Source organism: Panicum virgatum, unplaced genomic scaffold, assembly GCF_016808335.1.
Source record: "Panicum virgatum strain AP13 unplaced genomic scaffold, P.virgatum_v5 scaffold_3089, whole genome shotgun sequence".
In the NCBI taxonomy this organism is placed as follows: domain Eukaryota; kingdom Viridiplantae; phylum Streptophyta; class Magnoliopsida; order Poales; family Poaceae; genus Panicum; species Panicum virgatum.
The window spans coordinates 14,724-36,187 of record NW_024376308.1 but is presented as its reverse complement, the minus strand read 5'-3'; the positions used below and the strand labels follow the sequence as shown (position 1 = coordinate 36,187).

Here is a 21,464-nt window from a genome sequence, read left to right as displayed (position 1 = left end):
CCAAGTAATTAATTTAGAATAATGAATTTCTATCAAATAAAGGTATTATTGCGGAAATCTATTTGATTTGATACATTGTGGTCGGTAACGTTGGTGAATTAACAGAAACGGAAAGAGAGGGATTCGAACCCTCGGTAAACAAAAGCCTACATAGCAGTTCCAATGCTACGCCTTGAACCACTCGGCCATCTCTCCTACATAATCTTATTATTGACCAGAAACTGAGTGAATAGCGAGTTTTCGTATCCCTGCAAGTACAGGTACAACCACAACCGCTCGGGGGTTCCATGGTTCTATTGGAATAATTCCTTTCCCATTTCCATGGATACGAGCGGAACTATTACTTACTATTTCATCTAAGCTATTTCATCTAAGTGGAAGAATCCAGGATTCTTTTTTTTACTAGGAATTCCGCTAACTCGAAAAGTTTGAGTTTGGTTTTTCTCCAAAGAGAAAAAGAATGGAAGAATTCTTCTTATTCCATAATAACCCTAGAATTCTGTTTGCATAACGTACGCTACGCCATACAATCGAAATAGAAAATAGGGTATGGGACAATTAATGACTTTGAAAACGCGAAATAGCTGATGAGAGAAGTTGTTGTTGAGAAATAGGAAAGTGGAATGAAATCCAATCTTAGTCAAATATTTCATATCTCTCCTTGTCCAAACAGAAGGAAAAGGAGACAATTTGAGCTGGGCGGAAAGCCCATATCTCTCTTATCCATTTAGAACATATGGATCTATTTATAAGAATCGAATTTGTTTGTTTTTATGTTATTTTGTGAAGTAATGAAAATCAATCATTCTATATAGAATGGGTTGCTAATTATGCCTAGATCCCGTAGAAATGGAAATTTTCTTGATAAGACCTCTTCGTAGCCAATATTTTTTTCGAATAATTCCGACAACCTCTGGAGAAAAAAGGGCATTTAGAGATGGTGCGATTTGACTCTTTTTTCTTGTCTATTTTTTTTAGCCCTACACCTCATTCTTACGAGAAAGAGAGGGGGTTCGCATAGAGAGAACCAAATTAGTAAAGGAAACCCACGCCACGCTTGGGGAAGGTGAGGTGAACTAACAATTCCTTATGTCGTGTATCCTCGATTGATGCAGCCTCAGATGCTTCAATTGTAGATTTTAGTATTGAGCGAAAGGTTACACCACCTATAGGTTCTGTATTACAGGCCAATCCTACTCCACTAGTACCAATAGGCGGCATAGGGGAAAAAGCACAACACCTAGGAATAGGAATCAACAACACAAAAACTTTCTTAATAATTACCCAGCAAGAAAACGTATGCGCTTTAGCCTCATCCCTTGCTTGTTGACCCGAGGGATCCCTTCGTGACGGCCTCTAGATTGAACTAGGGCTTAGAAATACTGATTTCACTGATTCAGCTATTTCTGTCCTAATAGGCAAGAAGTCAAGTTTTCAACTAGATTGATAGAGAGGAATGACAATCGTCCGGTGCACATGTGAGAAGTAGAATGAAACTTCCTAGTCAGAATCTTCCTTGTGTCTAGTTGATAGGATGATCTGGTGCAAGCTGGTTGTGGAAGCGGGTGCTTTCTATCTGATCAAGTAGAAGTTGTCTATTTTGGAGACATATAGGAGAAGAAATGCTTAGCATCTATGGCTACGTCGCCTATGTGCAGTAAAAAGAATCCCTCCTTCAAGTTGGTATGACTTGGTTCTGATGCTCTAGATGTCCTATGATGAGAAAGATCAGTTCTGTAGACAATGAGTAAGAACAATAAAATCCTGCTATTGCTATATAGTCTAGTTGACAGCCAATATTGATAAGAGTTTGACGGGGACAATTCTGCCTGAAGGACTCACCTTCTCTGGTCAAGCAGTGTAGAACAACCAATAGTTGAATATCTTCCCAAGAGCAGTAGTTTCAAGTCAAGCACTGAACAAAGAAGAGTGTTTCAGATGGCTATCCTCTTTTCTCTAGTAGTAGAAGTTTACTTCCCCATGAGTTTACGCTTTGACTGTCTCAGTCGGCTGGAGTCAATAAAGTGGTTCTTCTTCATTATTCAGAATTGAGTTAGGTTCACGGAGTTTCGTAGAGTACTTTGTCATTGACTTTCTTCTACAATGAATTCCCAAGCGCCAAGCTCCAAAACTTATTTACCCTTCTCCTTCCCGATAGTAGTAGAATGACTCAAGGCTCAAGAAGATTGACCCTAGCGCAGATGTACCCGATTCACTACTCTATTTGTAAGACACTTGCTTTTGAATTGCTTGATTTGACAGAAAGTTCGAAGAGGGATGACAGACAGAGCCAAGTTCTTATACTACTCTGCTTCAGATAAGCAAGGCTTAGGCATCGCCAACTCCATTTGTTCATTGAAATCGACTGGACTTGAACTTGATGTGTGGTTGACTTGACTTCTTCCTTGTACCGTAAGACTTTCATACTAAGCATGTGACTCTGTCCGGTGAGAAGACCAGATCATTAGAACTAACTAAGTAGAATATGAAAACAGTAGGTAATAGATAATCTTGGACTCCACAAGTAGAAGAATAAAATCAAGTGAACGGTAACTACTTTAGGGTCTATGCTACCGGAAAGTCATTATAGAGCTAGTAGACAGTACCACTTCATAGTTGAGGTATGTGACAGTAGTGAACCAGTTGTAGAGGGTGTGGATGTGAATACAGTGCAAGTAGAAGAAGTTGAAGCTGATGAGGCCATTGTGTCCATGTGTGCAACCTCATCTAATCCTAATCTTTCTACAATGAAATTGAAAGGGGAAGTAGTAGCTAATAAAGCTATCTTTGCACTGTTAGACAGTGGGAGCACCCACAGCTTTATCAACCCAGTGGTGATTGATGGGATTAAGTGTAAATTAGTGAAAACTAATCCAATGGTTGTGACTGTAGCAAATGGTAAAAAAATTGATAGTTATGCTAAAGGCACAGGGCTATCTATTCTTTCTAATGAGGAAAGCCTGCAGATATCTAGGTTGGAAAGCGTACATTCCCTTTGTCAGAGGTTAGTGGAGGAGGTAATGGAGTAGGTGTTTCTGGTCGTAGCTTCGGTGGTACTGGTCGCGGGACGGGTAGCTCGACGGTGGTAGGTGCTGGTCGTGGGGGAAAGCCCAGTCACGTGGTCGTGGTACTCCGACTGAAAAGAGGGGAGGTGGTAGGACTGGGACTCAGCAGAAGGCTAGAGTAAAGGCTGTGAAGGTTATGGAGGATGTAGCAGACCAGGAATACGTTGAAGTGCAGCACGTAGCCGACCATGAGGATCCTGCCTTATCTGATAGCGGGTACGCTTCTAATATTTGGGTGTCCTACTTACACACTGATTGATACGGGGGCGAGTCGATCCTTTGTCTCCCTTGTCGAGATTCATGGCTGGTTGAGAGAGCATCTTGAGGGTGTCTACATCTTAGGGCATGCAGTCGCGAGTTTCGAGCATTTGTCGAGATAAGAAGGTGAGGGTGTCATTTTCTGTTTTATTCGGTACTTTAGTCCGAAACCAACACCTACTGATCAGGTACTAGTAGTTGGAGTCTAGTACGGGTTTTTTCACTAGTCAATTTAGTGGAATCTGATAGCACTGGCCCCGAAGGATAGTTAAACGCAAGATCTAGGACTAGTAGATCCCCCCTCTGACCAGTATACTCATACGGGGTTGCCAGAGCACTCATCCCTGTCTCAGCACCTCTCTCCCTTTCCAGTGGACTGAATCTGTTACCCCACTTTGCTTCAGCTTGTTTGTACATCACCAGTGCTTTCTTCCCTAATAAGCTCATCATCCTCCCACTCCTATAGAAGGTTCAAAAAGGGTTGGAGGGTTGGAAACGTATACTCATTTCCTTAGGGAGTCGGATGGTTCTCATAAACTCTTTTATAAAGTAAATGCGCTCCCTTTACACTTTGATGCTTAATGAGAAAATAACTTTGATTAATACGATCCACAGATCTCAGATCCAATGGCTAATGTGGATGACAAAGGGAATGGGCGCACAATAAACACGCGTGGGTTGGGATGAACCCGATGCTTAAAGCCACCTGGTCAGTCAGCCAAAGTTCAGGCCCTCCCTATATATCACTCTTGCTACTGTACATCAGAGTACAACATCGAGGAGGCGTTGAATGAAGACCGCCCATTCAGAAAAAGCCCCCCTTCAACCCCCTGAGAAAAATTCCCTCAATATAGTAAAATGTTTTATCCATTGATATGAGCATTTCTTGAACCTCGGTGAATGTCGCGAAGTCCGAGCCAAAAACCCTAATCCACTTGACCTATGAAGAGAAAACACGTTTAATATGTATAGTTTTGAAGAATGCATTGATTTTTCTGACTAGATCGATACATCTTGCAACTTATTTTCTAGACAGACAACTAGCTTTCCTAAATAAGTTTGCGTTTCAACGCCAATAGGAGCACACTTGTAGCTGCTGAAGTTGCCAACTTTTCCCGCCATTGTATAATTTTTTGCCGCAAGTGCACTATTTACTTCACCGCGTACAACATGAATTGTTGGTAGCAAAGAACAGCACCTGATAGAAAGGAAGGAAGCTAACCAAGCCTCTTCTGTTTAAGCTAGACAAAGCCAGAATAAGAAAGAAGGGTACAGTAGGCTGGTGACCCTGACGATAGCACTAAGAGTGGTTGAAGAGTGCCTCGGGACTCAATCGTTGAAGAGTGCCTCGGGAAATAGAATAAAAGCACTCCTCCTAAAAGACTGATATCCAGCTCCATATAATCCAACAATTGTGCTCTATTTTCCTGAAGAGAAGACACTTGAACTTCGTCATGTGCTATTGAGCCTTTTGAACCTAAGTGCGGACATAAAGTCTTAGCCAATGTTAGTACTCCTTTCTTCAAGGGAAGGTATTATCAAATTGTAATCTTCACAAAAATATGTGTCTATTTGATCATCCATGGCAGCCACATCATCCCCCGGATTCACCACTAAGAGCCCCGCAGCATAAGGTACAAGCACATTATTTAGTATAACAGTCTCTATATCGGCTACAATGAAAGGAAAACATTTCTGTTTCTTCTGCTTCAATGCCGTGATACACTCAGGATGTTTACGATACCTACCCAGAGCTCTTGCTCTAACTTCAAATCTTACCATTTCTGAATTTCTACTACTGGTTGGTTTGGACAAATAGTAATATTGAAGACAGCGCGAAGAGCCCTCTGAACGAGCCATGTCATAAGTAGACTACCCGAGAAGGCTCCGGTAATGAAGAAATCACGACTTTTGTCTACTTCCTTCTCCTCTTTCCTTTTCCTTTAGCTCGTGGGTTGGCAGAAGGGAGTACCGACCAATCACCTTTACCAGGAATGAAACCTGCTTGCTCCAGATTCCGAAGTACCTGTACTACTCTCAAGATCGAGGAACTGGTGTTGTTGGATCAGCGAAGTTCAGAATTGCGATTACTTTGCTTTCTTGTCGATTTCTTGAGAGAGTTCCCCTCTCCGGTTGGAATGGAACTATGTAGGCTTGGGCGTGATCCTCTACTTGTACTTGAACCGGAATATGAGCCTACTACTTTCTCTCGATCGTCCAGCTTTTGCTTTTCCTAGATGGAGAGACCTACTCCCGTATCGTGCGAAAAACCCTACTATTTGGTTGGTTGGCCCAATTATTAATAGGAAAATCCTTTGTTTACAACGGCTTATGATAGATTCTATGCAACTGGTAGCAAGAGTGATAAATAGGGCCGATTCGTCTAAACATACCTTATGCCTTGGTTAATTTACTGAAATTGAACTACCAAAACCATTAAAAAGTGCTTTGCCGCCCGCACTGTCTAGAATGGCTCGTGGTCAACGATGAGAATTTCTTTCTTATGTGGATTCCTAACCTAAGAAAGCTCTAACTCCAGCCAGCGAGGATGGGTTAAGTTATTCACCAGCTTCCCCTTCCTTTTCTCCGATCATAAATAACCTTATCTCTTTCTTTGTCTTTCATCCCCTTCTTTCTAATTCTAAAAATAAAGGGGGGGGGGGCGGTAAGGCGCCTATGGTTTGACAGGCTCACAACTTACAAAGGGCACTCGCTGCTCGCAGGCCTGCTCTTTCTATTATGATTTCTATGTCTATGAAAGCTCCTTTGACTCCAGCCCCATAAGCTATTCTTTCACCAGCACCTGCACCTACGAGACGACTATTGCTATTATTTTTCATTGCCATTCTTCTTCCTACTTCGAGGGGATCTGTAAAGAGAAGAAATGGACAAAAAAATGAGCTAAAGCCAAGCGAACAATTAAACAACTCGAGTGAAAAAGCCAGGAAAGAAAAGCTCTAACTTGAGTAAAAAAGCCAATAACCAAGATAAAAAAAGCTCGGCGAGCGAGTAGGTTAGGTAAAAGACACTAAGCTAAGATTAAAGGTAAGTAACTAGTATCGATCCACGGGAGCAAGGAACAAGAAAGGTCTTGAGCTGCCAAGAAGAATGTACCTGGGTCGGGAGCAGGGGTTGGTGGAACAACTGGACAAGCCTAAGTATCTAGCTTTGCTCACCTTGTTGAAACTAGCCCCGTTGCAATAGAGAAATCCTTTCCCGTTGAGAATGAACAGCTTTACCAAGGCATTCCACTGTCTTTGCTGGAACTGCTGTCCTCACTGAACTAACTGCCCGTTTCACTTGTCCCGTAGCTGGCTTGGAATAAGAAAAGTCTTTTCTTCCTTCCCCGTGAGCTAGAAGGAAGAGAGAAGCTGTGGCTGGCTTTGTTCACTCGGCTGGCTGGTCTATTTATTGATATTTGCTCTTAATAGAGAAGAAGCTTTTTCCTGCGAAGATCAAGTTGAACGGTGAGTTCTAAAGGTTTTCCTGATGTACCAGTGTCTGTGTCGCTTTCCAAGTAGTCCTTTCTTATTTAATCAAATCAAAGAAAGGGCTTAAAAATCCAGAACTGCTAACAAACCAAGGATATAAGAATATTCATTAGGTTAATCACTTTTCTGTGTTCATTAGTGAACTTCCCCAGATAACAAATGTCTAGAATCTCCAGATAAGGAAGTACTCTTCTCAAAACACAACTGCTAACTACAGATAATTCTTCATTTGCTCCTTGGTTTAGACTTTAGAACAGCACTAGATCTTAAGTAATTGTGGGAGCAGACCCCCTAAAGCACCAGACCATTTTATAAACCAATTGCAAGTAAAAGTAGTCTTTGCAGCAAGTTAAACAATAGTATCACAAGTTCACAACTATGAATGCTCACACTCAGGATAGACGCCCAGCTTTATTAAGAAAGCCAAAGTTCATACAAGAAAAAAGGAAATAAGGAAAGCAGGGGACACCTGCGTTACAATGAGGTAATCTGACTTATAACGACTCCTGAACAACTCAAACACTAGAAAGCACTAGTATCACCAAACCAACAACTGAGCTTTCGACAGACGGACTTAGTCTTTCTTCAGGTCCCGCTAACCTAGTGATGTAGAAGATTAGCGCCGGATGGCACAAGGCGCTTTGCATCATTTAGTGGCAGCCTCTCCACAGAATTCTGCTGCATGCTGGGCCCTGATGGTGGAACTGTCATTTTGGGGAAGAAGAAAGCCGCCCCCTTTTGCGGCAGAGTGGGCGGCATCGCTTTCCCTCGCGTAGCTTCGATGCCATGAAAAAGCAGAAAAAAGACAAGAAAAAGAAAAAACAGTATCTTTTGGATTCTTGCCATTAATTACAGGAAAACGAATTGTGGAGCTGTAGGCTTCAAAGTAAGGGGAGGACCGAGATTATATACCCAGCAGCAGCGCGGGATCGAAGGGCTTGGTTGGAAGGTAAGTTGGTGGTTGGTTAGGGGTCTTTCCCGCGTGATAGGCTTGGCGCTTCCCGCCTGATAGATAACCACCACCACAGGCCCTTTTACATGCAAGACTGCCATGCGGCACGAATTTCACGGTAGGTACAATCCTGATAAGTTTGCAGCAGTTGAGTCATGCCTTTGTAAACAAACCTTTCCCACCTTTAACAAACCGATCCAAAACCAAGAAAGAAAGAAAAGAAGGAATTTTAGCACAAGGTTCGCCAGACTTGCTTCTCGCTGCGCTCGATCAAAGAAAGAGAAATCGAACAAGAGCTGCGCTCGACCAAGAAGTCATGGGGCTAGCTCGAACGATATAAAGATGGAATCAGCAGTGTCAGAAGGTACTTCAACCAAAACAGAGTAGCATGGCCGGGCAGTAAGCTTTCGAAGCCTGTGTTCTCCCGAATAGCAATAGAATATTTTCTGACGCAGATGGTATTTTCATTTTTTCAAGTGCTATTGCCTGGATGGTGTTCTCGGTATCGTTTTCTTCAAGAAGGGAAGGAATCGGGGGGATAGAGTTCCGGGCAAGACTGTTTGGCTCTATGTTCAGGAAAGGAATGCCCTCAGGGAAGAAAGAGGAAAGTAGCATAGCAGAGAAAAGAATCTCTGTTCTCAGTCTAAGTAAGCCCGTCCTAGCAATAGTGGCTCAAGCTGGTCTCGATCTCGAACTCAAACTGATGCCTAGCTGCCTCCATCTCCGCTTCCTTCTACTACCAGCGTGCGCTCATCCCTTGCTTGTTCTTTCAGGACTGAGTATGATGAAATAAAATATTTTGAGATCTGACTTACTTTAGTCCGTATCGTCGGTCTACTTCTGACAAGCAAAAGGCATAATATCCCCAATGAGTCAGGAATAGAAGATGCCAACGTGTTGAGACCGACCTAAAGATCTTGTCAAACAATACAGGCTTTCTTCCAAAGAATATCCCACTTTGTTGGCTGGCCTGGAAAATCTTCCTAGCCTTGACTGTCGTTGCGTTTAACGAGCTTGACAAAACTACCTCCCCGCTTCTCAAAACAAGGCAGATTAAGGGCTAAAGCACTCCATCTTTTTCGTAGATAGTCTGAGTTCGAGCTACTGGACTGGCTTCGGCTTCTTCCTTCGAGTTAGAGTGCCCAATGCTAATATTCTCAAATGCCTTAACCGTAATGGGAGTGGCACATTCGTTTAGACTTCATCCTATATACGCTTATGGACAGGCAGAAATGAACGGATACCATTCTCCAGAGATAGTAGCTTAATTAGCTTAGGTTTCAATCCTAACGCACGAGAAGAAAAACGAAAAGCATGGGACTTCCAGTACGATAGGGCCGGACCCCAATGGTCCTTTATGTCTGAAGCGGATGTGGGCGTGGTCAACCGAATCTGAGCCGTGTGCACTGCCAGGCGTCGGAACGCTAATCGGAGCACATAGAGTGGGCGGTGGCAAAGCAGTCATCGCGCGTGTGTGTATCTCTCCCCGAGAAGAGGCGCATGGGGTAGCGAGGCAAATCGTGTTTCATCAAATGTGACATGTCTTGAGATGAGTTTTTTCTGCGTGCGGGGATCATAACAGCAGTACCCCTTGTGCTGATCACTATAGCCAACGAAAATACATGACTTTTTTCTCAAAGGATTGACTTTGGCCACACCGTCTTGATCAAAGAGCTCGGGTTACACAAATCTCCCTTCTTTGTGTACTGGAACAGCTACCACTTCCTTAGAACAGCACTAACTTACCGCTCTATACTATATAAAAATAAAAGAAAGAGAATAGCTCCATAACAAAAAAAATAGTGAACTGCCATGAATTACACACACGCTAGTAGTGGCTCGGCTAGAGGACTACAGCAGCCGAAGCCGTGATTTGTATGGTATGTCTTGCCCTCAATGTCCGGTTGGTTGGTAAGTCACTAAATCCCTATCTCCCGGTGGTCGAGTACCCCCGACGCGTCGAATGGGTTGTTTAGTCTGACTTCTTGTGTTGGCCCGACATCATTCTGTCTCCCGCATTCTCTCCTTTCAGCGGTTTGTTTTTTTTACTTCGCTTCGCGATTAGAGTTGTACGCATCATGCATGGGAATCCTTCCGTCCTTGATGTTAACGCTCTCGTGCTGACTGTAGGTCCCGGGTCAAAGGCATCTCGAAGGAAGCTGCTCCGCATATGCGATCACCACACCTCCATGTACCTACAGATGAGGGCTCCAACGCCTACTGTACAATCATGTGGGAAGTGCATCCTGCACACCAGAAAGTCAGTGGCGTACGCCACACCCCCTCCCCCTGTACCTACACCCATTGAAACGTTTATTGTCTGACAATCTCCGACGCGACGCGCAACGCCCCATGCAAATCCCTACGTCGGTCGATCGATGCGCACAGAAGGAGAGCTTGTCCATAACGAAAACGCGTATGTTAAGTTGGTCAATCGAGAAAACGATTTCTGTATAGGGGCAGCCGGGCCGTATTAGCAAGCGTGACGTGCCGGACTGACCCAGCACGTCTTTCTTTCCTGGCAACTGAAGATGCACAAAGTGGTTTCAGTAGCACTACCGAGTTCGCATCAGCGATTTTCTCACCAAACAAGCAACGGATTGAGCAACTAGCGCGAAAGCCGTTGCGCTAACGCGCATCCTCTTGCTTGGAATCAATGGGTTTTGTCAATGAATTAATCTACCGGCATCGGAGGGAGAAGCGGAGTCGGGAGCTGGAGGAAATAACACTTTTTGATGGACGGGAGAGGGAGAGGCAGTTGTTTCATTTCATTCGTTGACCCGGAACGGAAGGTCGTACAGCTCCATAATCAGAAGCGCAGGAAGCACTGATGAAGGATGGTCTAAGCCTAGAGCGGGAACAAAGCAGAGGCGGGGGCTATGACTAAAGCCCCCATGGATTGATACGGAACCCCCCAGACCAAGTAGTCGATCTGCCAGCACCATCAAGCAGGTACCGAGGTATTCTCCGCTTTCAGTAGTTTGATACTCGGGCTTCAGTAGCCGATAGGAGGTGGACCATAACTCGTTGACCATGCAAAAAGGGGCAAAGGCTCGGGCTCTGATATCAATCAATAGCAGCCAGCCAGTTGACCGTGTGAAAGAAATAGATCCAATTGACGGTCACAGAACCACTACGGGATAGTCCGTGAGACAAGATCGGGATCCAGATTCATATCCCTCGACCACTAGTGGAAGACCTTTCAAAGGAAAAGGTTGGTTGGGAGCGGGAGGAAGTCAATTACAGAAAGAGTAGAGACGGATATGGGGACTGTAGCTCCGACCATGTCAACTATGATGCTCTCGCTGCTGCCAGTCCTTTCACCAGTGAATGCTGTCATGCGCTACTTCCCGAACCTCCGTGTCTAGGTCCTGCCGAAAAAGACTGCAAATGATTTACCATCCATCCCACTCATATAGGTACGTTATCGGATTTTGCGGATCGGGAAATGGATCGAACCGCGCGAAATGGTCGCCTCGGAATACAGGGCGCAACGGAACCAAGGTTCTTTGTTGGCGTGTTGCGTAACAAGGGCAAGAGGGGGTGGAAGCGTTCGCCGACTTTGATAGGCAACGCATTGCAAGCAAATAGAGCAGAGAGCTGACCCTTAGTTTCTATTAGAGTCGCGAGCTTGTTGTAGTCGGTCCTAAAGGGAAAACCTTGCAGCTTACTTGCTATATCCCCGCGTCCTTGCACGGCTCGTTTTCTTCGAGCCCTGCTTCTCCCTTCCCCCTCTCCCCAGGAACCGACCATTTGGAGTATAGCCAAGTGGTAAGGCATCGGTTTTTGGTACCGGCATGCAAAGGTTCGAATCCTTTTACTCCAGAGCATACTTACTTATTCTAGTTCTAGAAAAAAAAAAGAAAGTCTCATCCCTAATAAATAAATGAAAGTAGATTTACATTCTTATTCTATTTCTAGGGGGAATGTTGAGGCAAACTTACGATGCTGACAAGCTGGTTAGGTGCCGAGTTGGATTAGACATCGCAGGTTTCAGTTTAAGAATTGGGAAGAGGTTAAGAACCTAGTGGAATCCACTGCGAGGGGAAGTGCTGAAGTGAAGAAAAGCCCCAATTTTGGAGAGGATTGCATAATTGGAGAGACTGCAAGAATTGGAGCAAAGCCGTGATCTGGTAGGCGACTGGTACAAGTGCTAGACCGGAGCTAGACAAGAAGCGTTGAGCAGGAACTTGAGCAATTCAAGAAACCTTAGAAGAAACTGGATATGTTGCAACAAGAAGGGCTTAGCAAGAATCTTGAAACTGGTATGATACCGGCGCATATAAGCCTGATGTGATGTACCTGAATTCATTCATGTTCTGTGGAGTCTTTCGTTTTTTTAATATTATGATTTAGTCTCAGTTTAATTAGGAAGCAAATGCGGTTTCAAGATGAACTCAACCTCGAAAAGGAATTCAATTAGCTGTGCAGTTAACCCATTTATCTTTCATAATAGGTTGAAATGGATATTGCCTGTCACTTGAAAATAAGGTTGTTTCTTTTCAGCAAGTTTTTTGTTTGTTAAACAGGTTGACGTTCCACTGGGAATGGAATAACAAAGGCTTTTGGCAGTTTGTGGATCGAGATGTGATTCGCTTTTTTTAGTAAGAGTTTCTTTCTTTTGGTGTGCTCTTCCTGGAACTGGTAATAGGCTCAATTTGGTGCATTCTACTTTGATGTTATGGTCTTTACAATCCTTGAATTGTTTGAACCTGACTCTCATTAATGGTCACTATATTTGATTTGCTCCCAAATGCGCTTATTTTTATTGTCTTTCTGGTATTTGGATTCTATTTATTTCTACCACCTCATATTCTTAGCTCTTTTTTCAGCAGCCACCCTGGAAAGTTTATTAATAAGATTTTACAGACGTTCCTAGGGCTTCCAAATACATTAGCCAATATGAGACGTAAACATGTAAGTCAGCCAGGTCTAAAATCCACTTTTCATTCAGTCTTATTGCTTTCTTTTTGAGTCCTAAAAAAAATTTGCAATTATGGAATCCTATCTTAAAGGCCAGCCCTATATTTTCTTAAGAAAAATTTTTTAGAAAATTTCATGAGATGGGAATTTGTATCAGAGAGAGAAAGAAATGGCTTCTCTGCTTGAGAATTGCTATGAGGCGAAGATCCAGGTAGACAAAAGATTCGTCATGGGGAGGCAGGCAAGGGGAAAAGGGATGTTTGCTTTGGTACCTGTCAATCATTTTGAATCCCGCTTTCATTGACCTTGAAGTCTGAGAGAAGGCTTTTTCTTTCTATTAAAAGATCACAAATCAGAGGGGTGATCAGTCCTCTTTCAATCCTTCATCTTCTTATGAGTAGCCGCCGCTGGGGGGGGGGGGGGGGTCCTCAGTCTGAATCCTCCACTAGCATTGGACCAACAGTCAGTCTAGCTCTCGCTCTTATCCAATTTCCTTATCCTTTCAGGGCAAGGTCGGAGTAGTAGGCAAATACAATTTCTTTTGTTGCATGCGGACCCGCTTGTGAGACTGAAGAAATTGAAGCTAAATGACAATCTGAACCTACTTGCTTACAGGATCTTTAAGAAACTGTGGACTTTTGCACCTTTCTGTCTAGCTTGAGTTATCTTTTAGTTCTCTCCCCTCGGCAAAGTGGATAGGAAAGAGTCTTGCTTCCATTCCACTAGCCAAGAATAAGGAGAGTGACTTTCTCTTTTGAACCTCTTAAGCTGACTTGAAAAAAAACAGTGGTACACCCCTCAGAGATATAGGGACCACCATGCTCGTCCACTTTCTTGATAAACGACTCGATGCATTTTCTCTTCCTTGCCGCTGAGACTGAGACATATCAAAAAGATCTATTACTAAAAGGAGATTGGGATCATCCTGTGGTTACCGGATGATGGGAATAACTAAGCAGAAATTTGGAAATGAGCACGAAATGTCTATAAATGAATTTTCTCATTATTTGTTATTTCCGGGTCTTTTCGTTGCATTCACTTACAACAAGAAACAACCACCAGCGTTTGGTGCAGCACCTGCATTTTGGTGCATTCTTCTTTCTTTCCTTGGTCTTTCGTTCCGTCATATTCCAAATAACTTATCTAATTACAACGTATTAACCGCTAATGCACCTTTTTTTTATCAAATCTCAGGGACATGGTCTAATCATGAGGGTAGTATTTTATCATGGTGTTGGATCCCAAGTTTTTATGGATTCCTTTTTTGTTACCGGGGTCGACCCCAAAGCCATAATGTCTCAAAACGCGGAGGCTATAGAGAAACTTTTCTTTTTTCCTTTGTCTCGAACTTCGTGAAGAACTCCATTCTATCTCTCCAACAAAAAAGTGGGGCTGCGCCCCAGTTGTACACTCCCTTCGTTCGGGGAACCCTTGTTGATTCTGAACTTCGTTCGCAAAGTAAGCGTCCTTTTAACGGGCCAGCCCTTTTTAATGCGCCGCTTGACCCAGTTTTGAAAATGAGCTTTGCTCTTCTGGGCGCTGGGCGCTCCCGTGGTTCGCGAGAAGGAAAAAGGACTAATCTTTTGTTACATCTGGCACGAGATGAAAAAGAGAGAGCTTCGTCTATCGATGAACAGCAGATTGACGGAGCTCTTGGCATTGCTTTGTTTTTCTCTCCTTTCCTATCAGCGAGTTCCGATCCTTTTGTTCGAAATTTCTTCGTTCGTACCGAACCGCTTGCAGAATCAAATCCTGTTCCACAAGATCCTATATCAGCTATACATCCTCCTTGCATTTATGCCGGAGACGTCGCCAGTGCTATGGGCTTTGGGTTATGTAGATCAAAAATGATGAATAGGATTGTGGCACTCCACTCGCCGCCAATGCGGAAGGATGCCGCCGAAAAGAATGGAACGCTGCTTCGCTCTGCTGGATGCGTCGGATCCCATATCCATATAAGAAGCTCGCTCTTTACCCGATCATTCAAACATTTTGTGGGCGGCGCGCCTGCTCTATTGTTGCGTAGCAATAGAAGCCTGCTCATGCTGCTTCGGCGGCGCTTTTTCGCCTTCTCTTCGCTCTGGACAGGAGCGCTAATGGACACGGGGAGGGAGCAGGCGAAGCGTGTCGTTCGTAATGGAAAGAAAGACACCACTACTTCGCCTCTTTGTTGGACCGCCGGCGCGAACACAGTGGTCTCTGACCAGGACCAGGAACCAATTCGAATTTGGATCTTGACATGTTGGTTGTTTTTAACCGTAGGCATCTCGCCAGGAAGTTGGTGGGCTCATCATGAATTAGGTCGGGGTGGCTGGTGGTTTCGGGATCCCGTAGAAAATGCGTCTTTTATGCCTCGGGTATTAGCCACAGCTCGTATTCATTCAGTAATTCTACCCCTTCTTCATTATTGGACCTCGCTTCTTAATATTTTGACTCTTCCATGCTGTGTCTCAGGAACCTTTTCAATACGGTCCGGATTGCTAGCTCCCGTTCATAGTTCTGCTACAGACGATACACGAGGAAGATTTTTATGGCGGTTCTTCCTTCTAATTACAGGCATATCTATGACTCTTTTTTACCAGATGAAGCAGGAGGCATCGGTCCGTAGAACCTATAAAAAAGAGATGGTTGTGGCGCGAAGTACTCTTGTGCACCTACGTCACTCGGCTCGCGCGCAACCCCGCCCCGTTATGTTATGGAAGAATTTTGCTTCTTGCTGGGCTGGTTATTCAGAGCCAGCAACTGGCTGCCGGATTTCGTCCCGTCCGTAGCGCTTCGGAAGTCACTCTGGCGTGGCGCTGCTGGATACTTCTGATCAATAGGAATAGGAGGAAAAAAAAGCTTATGATGAGCATCTATTGGAGTCGATCATTTCCAAGATCTAATTCGAGTTTCTTATTATGTAGTGGAAACGCCTCACAATCTTCTGTTTTACGCTTACGCTTAAGGGAAGAAATGTTCTTGGTGGATGCAGGCCTTGGTACCCCCAAAATTTGTATGCAAGATGAGCTTACAGGACTGCCAATCAAGCGAGCCACCAGGTTTGAGAATAAGGTGGGATCCAAGAATGTAGTGGCTGGTGAATCACTGATCAAAAAGCGGATTTTTGAGAGATTCTTCATCGATCTAGTGGCCGGTGAATCACTGATCAAAGAGCGAGCAGCCGCCAGGTTTAATGATTTTGTGGGATCCCTGGATGTAGCGGCTGGCGAACCGCTTCTTCTTCCACAAAGATTCAGACAAAACCGAGCTTGGATAGAACTGAAGAAGATTTGGCGAACGAAGAAAAAGGTAAAAGGGTTTAAAATTAAGAAAATCAAAGGAGGTTATTCAGTAGCCATCGCAGGTTTCATTACTTTTCTTCCATTCAAATTCAAAAAAGCTCTTAAAAAAAAAAGGATAGCGAAAGCTCAATTCACCATTGATAGCTTTATCCCTAAAAGGAGGGATATTGTGATAATAGCGGCAGCAAACAAGAACTTGAGGAAAAAAAAAAAAGATAGAAAAAATTATTAATAATCCGAAGCCCACCTTAATCCATTTTGTTGAGGATCTTGCACTTATTCCGGCCCTATATTTACATAGCCAAGAAAGGCTCTGGTGATCATGCATGACTGCGGAGCGCCTATCGCCCTGGCACGGCACTCTAAAATGCATGTTGGGTTGGGCCAGCAAGAAGACTTCGACTAGGGAGACGAAGAATGGAATTGAAGAAGGCAGCATAGTATAAGATAACAGAATGGAACACCAACCAACGAGTAAGTGGTGGATTTGGATGGAGTCTCGCAGAAGAAGAGTACGCGCGCTAGCGCGCCCCAAGACGTCAGTCCTTTTTCTGCTTGCTGGCCAAGGTCAGTTTACTGAATCCCTTCCAAACACCAACCCAATCTCCATTCCTTGATGGGAAATGAGCAAGACCATATGTTTCTCAAAAATATAGCCCCTATATAAACCTAGCCCTTACTACCCGAACTTCTTACCTTCAAATAAGACTAACTGCCCGAACCCGCTTACTTATCTTCTACGATCTAATTAAGTTAAGCAGTGGTTATTTTTTTTTTTAAGTGACTAGAACTTCTATTAACTACTATTCTAGCACCCAGCTGTGCCATGTGTTTATTCTATTTTGCAGGTATTCCTTTCTCATCTTTTCAGGTAAGATAATTTGCAGATCTTCTTAGTCAGCCTATCTGTATTCTTATCCTCTAGTGCGGATCCAATCTGATTTTATGAAGCCAAGGCCTGACATCCATTGTGGGGATCATCTTTTATCGGGAGACATGGCCTGGTGGTTTCTGATCGAGATTCCTAATCAATAGGGCGAAGAGCTCTTCGCATGATCTGGTCCTACCTTTTTTTTCTACGCTATTTTTTTGCCCCTTCTCAGCTGCTGTCCTTACTCCGGATAAATTGGAACACATTGATTCCGTTCGTTCCTGCCCTTCGCTTCAGGCCATAGTGCTTCTGAATTATTTCTATACCCCTTTGATGAGGCAGCCTCTGACTCTCGTGGGTAAACTCCTACTTGATTAGTCAGAACTTCTCTGTCTCAACTCGTGGACCTATCTATCTTCTTCTTTATAAGAGATAGGGCTATTCTCACGGATTGCTCATATTTTTTTACCCCATTTAAAAGTTTGTGCCTTGTTTCAGCCCTTCCTTCATCTGAACCTTCCAGTACTAATCTATCTTTATGGGGAAGACCCCTCGTCTGACCTCCGAGCTACCCTGTCAATTGTAAAAAGTAGTTGAGTCGTGTCTCGCAGGAGCTTGAAGCATAATACCACCCAGCAGATATATGTCTGGCTTCATATACTCTACCAATTCCCTCTTTCTAGACGCTAAATTATCCAAAACTACAGACGTATGATCTACTTCACCTTTACTACCGAGCTCTGGGCGGAGACTTTGACCTAAAGAACTTAAAGAACCTGGGATGGGAGTAGCTTTAATGAATCACGAAACACCCATCCTCCTCTTACTCTCAAAGCGGACTTCCAACTGATAGAGTTCACCATTTCTCATTAAAGGCTTCAGTTCCCATCCATGAAGGCTTATTACTTATCATGTGGTTTATCAGAAGAATACCATCTTCTCCTGCTAAGTTATGAAAATACACTACCTTTATTTTTTTTATTATCCGATTTCACCAGAGAACAAACCTAATCAAGAAAGGAATTCAGCATCATTCTACTTCTCACCTCAAACCGATCGGACATAAAATAGTATGAACTGAACCACCAGCTAATAGATCCTTTAGATGGATGGAAGCACAAATAAAGAATTGTACCCACCAGACCAACCTTCCAGATAAAGAACGCGTGGTTCTTCAACAAGCCATATAATCTGGTATCTCAGGTAATGAAGATACCAATGAATACACATCCGGCAGAAAAGTCGTAGATACACCAAACTCCGAAGGCAGCAAAAGATCAAGAGATTCTAGCTCAGAGAAAGGTTCAATCAAGCTGGCAAGAAGAAGAACAAAGTAGCTTCTTCCCCCCTCTTGAGCACCTGTTGCTATCAAGGAGGATAAGTATTGCTCAGAGGATGCAGGCTCAGATAACTTGATACCAATCGCTTCCTCCACTTGGTTGAAAAACCCTGAAACCATACTTCACAATCCCAAATAATTCGCTTAGGAGTCAGTACATAAAGATTGAATTTCATTCATTTCTTCATTCGTTAATCTCTGGCAGGTCTATTCCTTTCTATTCCTTTTACAGATCTATGACTTTTAGCTGTTAATTCCTTTTAGCTGTTAAGAGGTATATTCCTCCTTTAGCTCAGGTAGATTCCAATAGCATAGGTTCACTCTCTTTCCTTTAGCCAGCTGAATAGAGGAGTAGTGAAACTGGTTAAGTGTAATAAGTCTGTCTGTTGTCAGGCTTCCTTGGACTAGAAGCCGTGCTCCTCCCCGAAGAACCTTCTCTTTTATGTAAATAGCTCGCTCGGTAGCTCAAGCATTTCAAAGCATGGTAGCTTCAGCCAAATTCATATTCCTAGTTCTATTTCTTATTGCTTTGGCTCTCATTGCTGTCATTCCTATCTTTGGTTTCTCTGTCTGTTTCTCGCTCGAATGAAGAGTTTTTATTCTGTCTGGGTTCATCCCTTTCTCTCTCTAGCTGGTGCCCTTTCTCTCAGTAGGTAGGCTTCGGGTAACCAAACAATCAATTCAATCAATCAATCCCTTACCCTCGCGATATGGGGCTTCATACTTCTTTGCTTGTGCTTTTGTACAAGTCAAACAGGACGTACAGCGCGTGTCAATTTAGAGAAGGTTCCTAGCGTGCAAGTTTCTATCTCGTGAATCAGCGAACTTAATGATTTAGGGCATGCTTATTGTTTACTATTAAGTGCTATGGCGGTTTTTTGGTGGTTTCCAACGGTTTAATATGAGTTTTACTTTCTACTTGACTTTTACTTACTTACAGAATGATAATATTACTCCCCTAGGTGAAGCCTCTCTAAGCATATGTACAGAGGACTGTAGAAGACGCCTAATATTGGTCAAGCTGGCATACTTCTCCAACTAATATCTTCTGAAGCGCACTATCTTTCTCAAGCTATCAGCTTGCTCTTGTCAACCCCTATACCTTCCCTTCCGTTTTGAACAGCTTTCTTTCTTGCTTAGCTAGTATTGCCAAATTAGGAGAATGTCGTGAATGCTCCGGTACAGGAACAGCTGAAATGAAGCTAAAAAAGGATTTAGTTATCCAGCTACTGTTGTCAGCCTCATTTTCCTTCAGAGTTGCATCATGTATGTCCTCTACAATAACCTTATTTATTATTCGATTCTCTCGACTTTCTTCGCATCAAATACCAGTACGTCGGGATCCTGTGAAAGCTGAATGAAGTGATAGATAGAGGAAAATCCATCCAGTTAGTGATGACAGGCTGCATTAAGGAAAGAAGGGGTATTTCTAAAATTGAATAAGCACACAATGATTTAAAAGTCCCCGTTGCACTGAACGTGTCTCCGAAATAACTCATAACGATACCTCAACACCTGGCATCCTGAAAAAACACTACTCCAATCCGAGAAACCTCTCTTTGACTCCTTAGTCTCTATAGCCCTAAACAAGCATTTTGGAAAGAGTGCCGTTAGCGACTCATTAAAGAGTTAAGTTCTCAGCTCTTCAGTGGTTAAGAACGACGAAGCTAGTAGATCAGCGACCGGATCGGGGTACTTCTCATGATAAGGGTTTCGGGCTTAAGAAGTAACTCTGGAGTGGGAGCAAGATCTGCTGCTAGTGGGGGAAAAAAGATAGTGGAGGCAGAGGATTTTCCAGCTATAAGGTCAAGGGGAAAAGAAGCAAAGAAAGGTGCGCTAGCCTTCCATTTTGAGAAAGAAATAGGAACTTAGGCTGGGTTTCATCTGGGACTGACACTTTATTGTTAGAAGACAGCCTCATCAGGACATTCTGCATTTGATCTTTATTAAACAAACGTACTTAACGTAGTGGTTTTGACTTACTAAACAAATACCGGCGTTCGAAGCGATGAATAAGCCAAGTAGGAGAGGCATTTTGAGTACTGCTTGGTAAAAGACTATAGCCGAGAGGGATAATTAACAAGGCGATACGCCAACGACAACCTAAATCACTGCTTTTATTCTTATTTCAGGCTCGCAACCTTTTCAAACAGTAGAAACTACCGAGCGTTGTTGGGCTCATAAGGAGTTACTCACTTCTTCTTACTGCGCTTAAAGGAGCTATTCTGACTTTTGGTGGTAATCGGCAATATACAACATGGCCGATTGATAGGACAGCTCAATACCAGAGATACGACTAGCTGACTTATAAGCGACTCGAACCCTTATTCCTTACTTACTTGCTTGGTAATACTCGCCAAGCTGATTTGCATACTTTGTACCCTTAGCTTTTTGTTTGAAACCGGAGAGCTTACTTACAATCTTATGCCTGGCTACTAAAGATAGGAAACTTCTAGCTGGGCTTCAAACTTATAACTCCTATTAGTGCGTAGGAAACGAATACTTAATAGCCAGCTTAACTTCTACCTTAAATAAAGCTTCTACCTGACTTTTGAACTCCCTTGGGCTGCTAAAGCTATAGATACGAAAGAGAGAATATAAGAGTGAACAGCATCATGTTTTGAGTCTTTCTTATGGGAGCTATTAAAAAAAATGAAACGACAGCTCAACCACGGCTTAAAATTCTCATTTCGGCACTTCCATTCTTACTACTTGTTTTGAATCTTATAATTGGCTTGTCAAACTCCGGATACGACAGCTACACCTTTGACCTTCTATCTGGGATTCAAACTACTTAAATGATAGGTCACTTGTGCAATCTTAACTTATGAAGTCAAACTCTATAACCGGCAGCAGCACTTACTACAAGGAGTGAAACGAACCGGAATTCTTATGCCCGGGATTTATGCCTTTTCTTCTTATGGCTTACTTACAAACTTCCTTGAGCATGGTACGAAACGACTACTTAAAGGATGGAAACTTCAACCAATCTTTCGTTCTTCTAGCTGTCTAGTTGGCTAATACGAAAGAAACCACCGACTTATCGACCACGGCAACTCAAACCTTATTACTAGCTTGCAAACTCACTACTTGCTTTTAAAGCTGATAGCGGATACCGAGAAAGCCAACTTAGAAACAACAAATCAGACTTCTGTCTTTTATTCTGTAGAAGCGAGAACTCCATTCGTAAGCCGGCACTTCTTCTTTCTATCTGGCTAAAACATAAGAAACGAGGAATGCTTACTCCAACTCCCGAAGCCAATCTTCCTTTGAAACTTCTA

General features: G+C 43.3%; 2 protein-coding genes and 1 non-coding gene across 3 annotated transcripts in view; 1 reads left to right on the top strand and 2 right to left on the bottom strand.

Annotated features, from left to right (window-relative positions):
- The window catches only part of LOC120694100 (NADH-ubiquinone oxidoreductase chain 1), a 70,952-nt gene that overhangs the window by 43,911 nt on the left and 5,577 nt on the right, over positions 1 to 21,464 (top strand). The gene's annotated exons all lie outside the window — the stretch shown is intronic.
- Positions 109 to 195, bottom strand: TRNAS-GGA. Its single transcript has one exon. It is a non-coding gene; the product is annotated as a tRNA-Ser (tRNA).
- Positions 11,636 to 15,286, bottom strand: LOC120694096. The gene is made up of 2 exons (XM_039977276.1): positions 14,266 to 15,286; positions 11,636 to 11,641 (listed from the first exon to the last, which is right to left on the bottom strand). The coding sequence occupies exons 1-2, from the start codon at positions 14,482 to 14,484 to the stop codon at positions 11,636 to 11,638; spliced, it is 225 nt and encodes a 74-aa protein (XP_039833210.1). The 5' UTR covers positions 14,485 to 15,286.